At 58.7% G+C, this 8,930-nt stretch overlaps 3 protein-coding genes across 4 annotated transcripts in view; all 3 read left to right on the top strand.

Annotated features, from left to right (window-relative positions):
* Positions 1-430: 430 nt before the first annotated feature.
* DHODH (dihydroorotate dehydrogenase (quinone)) lies at positions 431-8,028 on the top strand. 2 transcript variants are annotated; one of them, XR_006414508.1, is made up of 10 exons: positions 431-461; positions 812-1,024; positions 1,229-1,428; positions 1,584-1,666; positions 2,086-2,273; positions 2,739-2,852; positions 3,128-3,281; positions 3,368-3,527; positions 6,247-6,391; positions 7,149-8,028. XR_006414508.1 is itself a non-coding variant. In XM_044427961.1 (9 exons), the coding sequence occupies exons 1-9, from the start codon at positions 441-443 to the stop codon at positions 6,299-6,301; spliced, it is 1,188 nt and encodes a 395-aa protein (XP_044283896.1). In that variant the 5' UTR covers positions 431-440; the 3' UTR covers positions 6,302-8,028. The 2 variants fall into 2 exon arrangements, 1 of the variants encoding a protein (XP_044283896.1); XM_044427961.1 differs by having other exon boundaries at positions 6,247-8,028.
* LOC123022407 (haptoglobin-related protein-like) lies at positions 7,118-8,028 on the top strand (the record flags this gene model as incomplete). Its single annotated transcript, XM_044428107.1, is given in 2 exon segments — positions 7,118-7,442; positions 7,445-8,028. Coding segments are annotated over 2 exon segments (729 nt in total), but the record flags the coding sequence as incomplete, so codon positions are not given.
* A 635-nt stretch (positions 8,029-8,663) lies between these two features.
* DHX38 (DEAH-box helicase 38) overlaps positions 8,664-8,930 on the top strand; it is an 11,363-nt gene continuing 11,096 nt past the window's right edge. The window contains exon 1 of the mRNA XM_044427898.1: positions 8,664-8,765. The gene's annotated coding sequence lies outside the window, so the exon portion shown is untranslated. The remainder of the gene's footprint in view (positions 8,766-8,930) is intronic.

Raw genomic sequence — 8,930 nt, 5'->3', positions numbered from 1 at the left:
GGCTGGGCGCGAGGCACACTCAGCTCCAGCTCGGCTCTGGCATTCGCTTCTGCGAGATACAGCGGCCACCACCATTCCTGGAGGAGCAGGCTAGCCACGCCTGCTAGTCCTCACGGCTCGGAGCGACCTCCACGGGCAGAGGCAGGCGCCTCTGTGGCCGGGCCGGGGGAAGGCTGCCAGGAGGATGCTGCTGCGCTCAGGCCCTGCTTGCAGGTTTCCCGCGCGAAGCTGTCTGGATGAGCCGCACAGTCCGCGCGGCAGACGCCCCCGTGGCCTGATCCAGCCCTGGCACAGCTCCGCCCAGCCCCGCCGCGCACCGGGCCCAAGGGCTCTGCCCGCCCACGGGCGGCGGCAGGGAGCGCTCGCGGCGGCGCGCGCGCGCGCGGGCCTTGCCGCGCACTTCCGGCGCTGCGCCGGAAGTGGCCGTGCGCTCCCTCGCCATGGCCGGCGCGTTGCTGTGGGTAAGGCGGGCTCCGCCGGGTGGCCGGGCCAGGGCGCCGCGGGACCTCCGGAGGGCGCTCCCGGCGTAGACCGGCCTCCCGCCCGCAGTCTGGTCGCCCGGGCGGAGGTGCTCCGAGGACTGAGCGGCCGCTCGCAGCCCGCTCCTGCCCGCCCGCGGGCCATTTCGGCGGCGAGGCGTCTGGGGCGAGCGCCGCGGGCAGGTGGGAGCAGCAGCCGCGGCGCCGCTGCGGGCGGGCGGGCGGCTTTCGGAGCGCGGGGATTCCTGCCTGGGTCGCGGAGACGGGCGTGCGGCTGTGGAAGCGCCTTTTCGCGCAGGACTCAGGGGCGCGCGTGTCTCTTTCTCCCCCAGCGTCGCCTCAGAGAGGCGACCGTGGTCCTGGGCAGCGGCAGCCTGATCTTCGCCTCATGCCTGGTGGCCAAGGGAGACGAGAGCTTCTATGCTAAGTGCCTGATGCCTGTCCTGCAACGTCTGGTGGGCCCAGAGACTGCCCACACGCTGGCGGTGCGTTTTGTCGCACTGGGGCTCCTGCCACGTTGCAGCCAGGCTGACTCCGAGGCCTTGGTGAGTAAAAGCTGGGGATGGAGGCCTGGGGCACTAGCCTGAGTTTGAGTCATCAGGGTAGAGCGCCTTCCGGTGGGCTCCTCTGTGCCTAATTTGTGCATTCCTTCTCAGCACTGGGTAGGATGGAATCTTGCCTGTCCTTTCTGGTGCTGTGTTGATTTTTCTCTGTGTTGGCGATGAGGTACTTACCAGATTTTTTCTAAGGAAGTGGAAGTCTTTGGGCGCCGATTCCAGAACCCGCTGGGCTTGGCTGCTGGCTTTGACAAACATGGAGAGGCTGTGGATGGTCTCTTCAAGATGGGCTTTGGCTTTGTGGAGGTGGGGAGTGTCACCCCTGAGCCCCAGGAGGGGAATCCCAGACCCCGGGTCTTCCGACTGCCAGAGGACCAGGCTATCATTAACAGGTGGGAAGCCAGGGCTAGGAGCAGAGAGTGGGGTGGGAGCTTTTTGGTAGCCTTTTTTGCAATGGAGGTAGAAGAAGGGATAGAGAAGAAGAAATTAAGACCTGCAGAGGGGTGTGCATTTCCACATTGATTGGTGCTTTTCTACCAACATACAGGTATGGCTTCAACAGTCATGGACATATGGCAGTGGAACAGAGGCTTCGGGCCCGAAAAGAAGCTCAACGCCTGCTAAGTGAAGGTGAGGTGTGTTGTGTTCCCCCCACTATTAAGTCATGGGGATCCCTGCCCCCTCCTGGGGCCTGCCATTTTTGTGGTAGTTGCTGGGGGCAATCACATGTTGCTGTCCTCTCCTCGTCTGCACTGAGACTTTTCAGGAGCCTGGGCATCTGAGAGTAGACTTTCTGGCAAGGAGAGGCCTGGGGCACAGGTCCCAGCCAGCTGCTTGGGGCCAAGGGAGACCTGTTAGAGCCTACCCGGATCTCTTATCTGGGCATCCACAGCATCACTGACAATACCAAACTGAATGCTACATGACTCCCACTGTAGTGTTAGGCCTGCCTTTCAGCTGTCCCTGGGAGGCCTCGGTGTGGCTCCACAGGGCCCCGCTCCACTCAGCCAGCCTTTCTGAGCTGTTGCCACGTGTGTGTGTCTTCCTAGCGGGCAGGCCTCTTGGAATCAACTTGGGCAAGAACAAAGCCTCTGGGGATGCCACAGCCGACTATGTGGCTGGAGTGCGGGTGCTGGGCCCCCTGGCCGATTACGTGGTGGTGAACGTGTCCAGTCCCAACACGCTGGGGCTGCGGACCTTGCAAGGCAAAGCGGAGCTGCGACTCCTGCTGGCCAAGGTGGGTATCTTGCTCTGGGAATCCGCCTGAGCTCCTGGTCGTCCTCCCGGCTGTTGGGCGGGCAGCAGCCGCCCAGCTTCTACGCTCCCATCTGCACGCCCTCACCCCCCAGCTCTTGGTGCCAACTCCATGGGCCAAGAGCAGGCCTTTCTTTGCTTTGGTCTAATCTTCGTGAAGCGCAAGTGCTCGCAGGCAGCTGGGTTGTGGTGTAGTGCCAGCAAAGCAAGCCTGCTGCTGCTGGGTGTGTTGTGGGCCCACCTCCATGCTGGCGTGGCTTTCTCTTCGGTCTGCCTAGAAGGCCTGTGTGGCGGCCGCAGTGGCAGACCCGCTGGAGGTTGCTCCTGCCCGGGCTTCCACACCTGCTCTGTGGAAACCTTCCCCGCCGGGTGCTTCGGGGGCAGCCTGAGGCGCGTGCCCTTCTGCGCACTGCGAGTGTGGTCACAGCTGGATGCACCTTCCTTTCAGGTGCTCGCTGAGAGGGACGCCCTGGCGGTTGAGCGCAAGCCAGCTGTGCTGGTGAAGATTGCGCCAGACCTTACGGCCCAAGACAAGCGGGACATTGCCAGTGTCGTGTGCGAGGTACTGAAGGGGGCGGCGGCCTCCCAGGCATGGCTGACTGAGTCGCTGGCCAGCACTGCTCATGGGGAGGGAGTGGCAGCAGGACAGTCACCTGGTCCCCACTGCAGTGGCAGTCTCCCCCACCGTTGCCCCCGCATTGCCAGCAGGGCTGAGCCGGGTCAGCCGACTTCTCCCAGGGCTCGGGGCAGGAAGGCCGGCTTGCTGGCTTGGGGGACGCTGTGGGGAGGCAGAGCCTGCACATGGCCTTCGTTGTAGCAGCGGCTCTGTTTTTCCAGCTAGGCGTGGATGGGCTGGTCATTGCCAACACAACTGTGAGCCGCCCCAGCACCCTCCGGGGGGCATTCCGGGGGGAAGTAGGGGGACTGAGTGGTGCTCCCCTTCGCCAGCTCTCTACGCAGACCGTCAGTGAGATGTACTCTCTTACCCAAGGTAATGGGGCGGCACCAGGGGGTGAGGGGGCGCAGCGGGTGGCGTTGCCGGGGCCCCTCCTGTGCATGGTCCCCTCTTGCCCCCAGGACGGATACCCATCATTGGCGTGGGTGGGGTCTGCAGCGGGAGAGATGCCTTGGAGAAGATCCGTGCGGGCGCCTCCTTGGTGCAGGTGTACACAGCCCTCACCTACGGTGGACCGCCCGTGGTGGGCGCGGTGAAGCGGGAGCTTGAACTGCTCTTGAGGTGAGTGGAGTGGCTGCGCAGCCTGGCTCTCATGCCAGCCGTGCTTTGCAAAGCTCGTGCCGGGGACAGAGCTCAGCAGAATGGGGCTAGCTGGAGAGAGTGCTGGGCAGGCCAGGGAACCCCTTGGGTCATGGGGAGGCCACTCTCCATCTTGGACCTTCCCACAGCCTTGTGCCAGGCTTCTGCTGGAGCTCGAGAAAGAGTCCCTCCCACTCCCTGCCCTTCATGTGCCACATTCGTTCTCAGGGCTGGCTGCCATTCCTGGTGTTCCTGCTTGTCTGGCCTGGTCCACGTTTCCTGATCAGGCAGAATCACGTGCTGCTTCAGCTTGTCATTCTGCCTTCTCTGTCCCAGAACCAGCCCTGATACAGGAGCCACAGTTCTGGGCAATCCCCACCACCTGCAATTGGCCACCTTGGCCTCCATTTCTCTGGGCAGTGGTCATCTGCTTAGTGGGTTTGGATGTCCTGCCATATGTTTGCCAGCTCCACCAAAACCAGCCCATAGTCTTTCCTGTCTGCCTGATCTTCCCCACCAAAACTGGCGATGGAGACCCTGGTTTTAATTTTATTCACCTATATGGCGAACTTTTCAGAGACCGAGTGCCAAAACTGCAACCCAAAAGCCACTTATTTATCCCAAAGCGCCAACACTACAATAAAACATGAAATCTGAGGTTTTAGTTTAGAAAGAGCAACACGTAGCCAGTCCAAACAAATATATATATCCTTGGCAGTGCACTGACCAGCCACGAGAAAGCTCGAACGAGTTGCATCTCATGAGTCATGGCTTCTGATGTCATTGCCTGGTGCCACTAATCCTTTCTAAACATGCGCATGGGCCCTGTCTACGCTGTTATCCGAGGCTCGGCTTCTGTGGCAATTCTGGGGTGACTTGGTTCACGTTCTGACACAGAGGGCTCTGTGTGTCCACTGTGGCACGCGAGCCGTGGGTTCACCACTGGCCTGACTGTACCCTGGTACACACTCCTAACCCTAATATAGGGGTAAAGTTCTATTGAAAAGAGGCTGATTTTGCAAAAGCCTTTTTGAGTAGGTATTTCTGCCCAGCTCAACGTTTCTGCCTATTCTAAACACGTTCCAACCATCAAAATTGTTCCAGGACACCTCGTTTTTCTAACCCTAACCCTACACTGGTGCACACCCCTAACCCTAATGGAAAGGTAAAGTCCCAGCGATAAGTGGGCGGTTTTAAAAAGCCTTCCTTGAGTAGGTTTCTCTGCCCAGATCACCATTTCTGCCCATACGAAACACGTTCTGACCATCAAAATCATATCAGGGCACCTCATTTTTCTAACCCTAACCCTACCCTGGTGCACACCCCTAACACTAACGTAGGAGTAAAGTTCCAGTGAAAAGAGGGCGATTTTGAAAAAGACTTCTTGCGTAGGTTTTTCTGCCCAGCTCACCATTTCTGCCCATTCTAAACACTTTCCGACCGTTAAAACCATTCCAGGACACCTCGTTTTTCTAACCCTAACCCTACACTGGTGCACACCCCTAACCCTAATGGAAGGGTAAAGTCCCAGCAATAAGTGAGCGATTTTGAAAAAGACTTCTTGCATAGGTTTTTCTGCCCAGCTCAACATTTCTGCCCATTCTAAACACGTTCTGACAGTCAGAATATTTCCCGGACACCTCATTTTTCTAACCTTAACCCTACCCTGCTGCACACCCCTAACCCTAATATAGGAGTAAAGTTCCAGGGGAAAGAGGACAATTTTGAAAAAGCCTTCTTGAGTAGCTTTTTCTGCACTGCTCAACATTTCTGCCCTTCTAAACACATTCCAACCATGAAAACCATGCCAGGACACCTCGTTTTTCTAACCCTAACCCTACCCTGGTGTACACCCCTAACCCTAATGGTGGGGTAAAGGTCCAGTGAAATGGGGGCGATTTTGCTAAAGCCTTCTTGAGTAGTTTTTTCTGCACTGCTCATCTTTTCTACCCATTCTAAGCACATTCCGAGCATCAAAATCGTACCAGGACACCTCCTTTTTCTAACCCTAACTCAGTGATGGCGAACCTTTTAGAGACCGAGTGCCCCAACTGCAACCCAAAACCCACTTATTTATCGCAAAGTGCCAACATTGCAATAAAACCTGAAAACTGAGGTTTAGTTTAGAAAAAACAACGCACAGCCAATCCAAGCGTTCCCTGGCAATGCCCTGACCAGCCATGCGAAAGCTCGGTCGAGTTGTATCTAATGAGTTGTGGCTTGTGTTGTCATTGCCTGGTGCCGCTACTCCTTTCCGAGCATGCGCACGGCCTCTATGCGTGCTGTTACCCGATGCTTGGCTGCTGGGGCGATGCTGGGGCGACTTGGCTCTTCTACCGACAGAGAGGGTTCTGTGTGCCCGCTGTGGCACACATGCCATAGGTTCACCACCACTGACCTAAACGGTGACACTCTTGTAAACAGATGTACAAAGCAAATTTGACTGGTTGTAGCTGGATCAAGCCCTCCTAGATTTCCTGCAATGAATTTTTGGGGCACAAATATCCTTCTTACCCGGAAGAGTTGGGAAAAAGGGCCGTGCCTGGCTCCCTTCGGTAGGTTGGGTGGTGTGCATGTGCATGGAGGGAAACTTGCATCCCCACAAACCGCAGGAGGAGTGACGGAGGGTCCAGGAAGTGGGGTGGGGGGTTAACATTGTTCAGTGGGAGGGTTCTACCACGGTGCTTTTTACTTTATACAGGGAGCAGGGTTTTCGAAATATTCGAGATGCCATAGGGGCGGACCACTGCTTCTGAGGACTCCTGGTGTGCACATGTTGTGATAGTGGAGACTCACAGGCGGAGATGTCGGCTCCCTGGACAGTCCGAGGGGCTCGGCAGCATCTGGTGTGTGCGTTGCTTGCAGTCCGGTGGGACGTTGCCCCCTCCTTTCACTTTGCCATCAAGCACGGGAGCATCTGCTCTGTCACCTGAGACCACTGCCCTGCTGGCTAGGCGGTGGGGAGGGAGGGCTTTGTCTTTCCCTTTGTCTTCCGGGAACTTTGTTGCCAAGGTCTCTGTGTTCCTGGCAGAGAATGAGCAAATATTGACAGCAGGTGTTGACATTATGCCACGTGGAGGTGGGTGTGGGAAATCCCATTCAGTGCTGTATATTGCTGGGCCAGGAGAAAAAAATCTGGCTTGCTGAGGACGAAGCCAATGTGTGAGCAAAGGGAAGCATTTGAGGAAAGGGTCACCCCGTCTGAGGCAGTGCCCGGACCCCACCTCATCCTTTGCTGGCTGCTCATCGCAATCATGGCAGGGGGTTCGTGGCACACATGCTAGCGAAGAACGGAGGGTGGGGTACGAGTTTTCAACCTGGCCTGGCACTGTGTGAGGATGCAGGGTGCTGACAGACCTGGCCAAAGCCACAATCACACCCACATTGCACATTAATCTAAAGAATAATGTGTTAAGAATGGCATGGAGGGAAAGGATGCTGTTCTGGCCAAGCCTTTCCTCTCATCCTGCTCTGTTGTTACTGCAGTCTAATGGGGGAACAAGCTCTGGGAGCAGGGTGGGTCAGAGGGCAGCCGCCGCCTCCCCAAAGGGACAGGCTCCCATTCGTGACTGTGGCACTGCCCCTCTGCCCCACCCACCACAGCATGCGGAAGACCGAAATCACCAGCCAGGTCCTTGCAGCGGATCATCGGAGGATTCATGGATGCCAAGAATAGCTTTCCATGGCAAGGCAAGCTACAGCTCCAGCACAATTGCATTGTCGGTGCCACGCTGATCAGTGACCAGTGGCTCTTGCCCACGGACATTACACCCACCCTGCGGCTTTTCTTGGGTGATGGACAGGCCACTGGTCCCGTGGAGCGCATCATCCTGCACCCTGGCTTCCCAGAGGAGGAGGACCTGGTGCTCTTGCGTCTTCAGCACAAGGTTTCCCATGGGGCGCTGTGATGCCTATCTGCCTCTCCCAGAGGAACTATGTCCACCCAGGACGTGTGGGCTTTATATCTGACCCTAATGTCTTATATACCCATCCAGAGCACCTGCGGTTCATGCAACTGCCAGTGGCGGACACAGGCAACTGCAGTGTATGCTGTGCTCCCTGCAGCACTCATTATGTTAAGCCACTGCTCAGCAACTGCCGCGTGGGCATGAGCGAGCTGCGGGAAGATACTTGCTATGGTGATGTAGGTGGGGCTTTTGTGGTGCAGGATCCCAGTGAGGACATCTGGTATGCTGCTGGCATTCTCAGTCACGACAAGACCTGTACTACTTCCCTGTAGGGAGTCCATGTGGATTTGGTAAAATTAGTGCAATGTATCAGAGGGATCATAAATTGGTACTGAGCCAACCCAGTTCATTTCCCTTTATTGGCTCTTCTGTCTCAGGTCTGCACTCTGGGCTAAATGACCAAGGCAATTGCAGTGAACTACCTACCGTGTCTGTCAAGCCAAAATCATGCTCTCTTTTTGTCATCTGGTCTTAACATGCATTGTCAACCCATTAAAAGTCTGTTCTCCTAGTGACTGGTGTACTTGAAGAATCAACTCTGTGTGTGGGTTAAAGTGGAGGCCAATGGCTCGTTGTATTTCATGCGAGCAATAAGAGTCAACGCATAACTGCTGCAAAGCTCTACGGTGACATTACACCTCACACTTGAGCAGTCCCTTCCTCTGGAGCAGCGCGTTCTCCCGAGTTGTGGGCACTCAAGTTTGCCTCCTCACGGTAAGCGGCGAGTAAAACGCGGGCGGCGGGCTCCGCGCTAGCCGGCCTCCTTCGCCTTCCTGCGAGGCCCGCGGCCCGCAGCAAAGGGCGGGCGCCGCTCCCGAGCCCGGGCGGCCCGGCTGGCGCTTCGCGGCGCCCGGCGTGGCCAGCGCAGGGGGCGCCCCCGCAGCGGCTCCCGCGCCGGCATCGGCGGAGCCGTCCCGAGCGAGCCAGGGGCGGCCCGCCCGCGCGCGCCGGGCTCGGCCGGAGCGCGGGGCCGGGGAACGTCGCCGGCCGGCGGCCAATTGGAAAGCCCCAGGCGCCATCGCGGTTCCCCGGAGGCATAGCAACCAGGAAGTCCCGCCTCCGCCCCAGGAAACGGTCGTTCCCGGAGTAGCGCTGTGCGAGCTATGGATGGCTACTCTACAGTTGACGGGGAGGCGCCGCGGCTGCCGGCGCGGGGCATTGTGGGGCGGGTAATGGCGGCGTCCGGCGCAGCTCGCAGGGCCGGGCCTTGAGGCGGCGGTCGAGGAGGCGGCGAGCGGCAGCGCCGCGCACGGTGAGCGCAGGGCCAGGCGCCGGCGAGGGGCTCGGTGGGCCGGCGGCCAGGCGGGCGGCCAGGCGTCCTCCGCGCAGCCCCCGCGACGGGCCTCGGCCCGGAGGGGAGCCGCTGGGGCGCCCGCCTTCCCGCCGCCACTCTCCGCGCGGGGCCGCTGCGAGGCCG

This window comes from Varanus komodoensis, unplaced genomic scaffold (genome assembly GCF_004798865.1).
Source record: "Varanus komodoensis strain SLA01 unplaced genomic scaffold, ASM479886v1 scaffold19, whole genome shotgun sequence".
Lineage (NCBI taxonomy): Eukaryota > Metazoa > Chordata > Lepidosauria > Squamata > Varanidae > Varanus > Varanus komodoensis.
The sequence above is the reverse complement of the archived record's forward strand: the minus strand, read 5'-3'. Positions and strand labels throughout refer to the sequence as shown.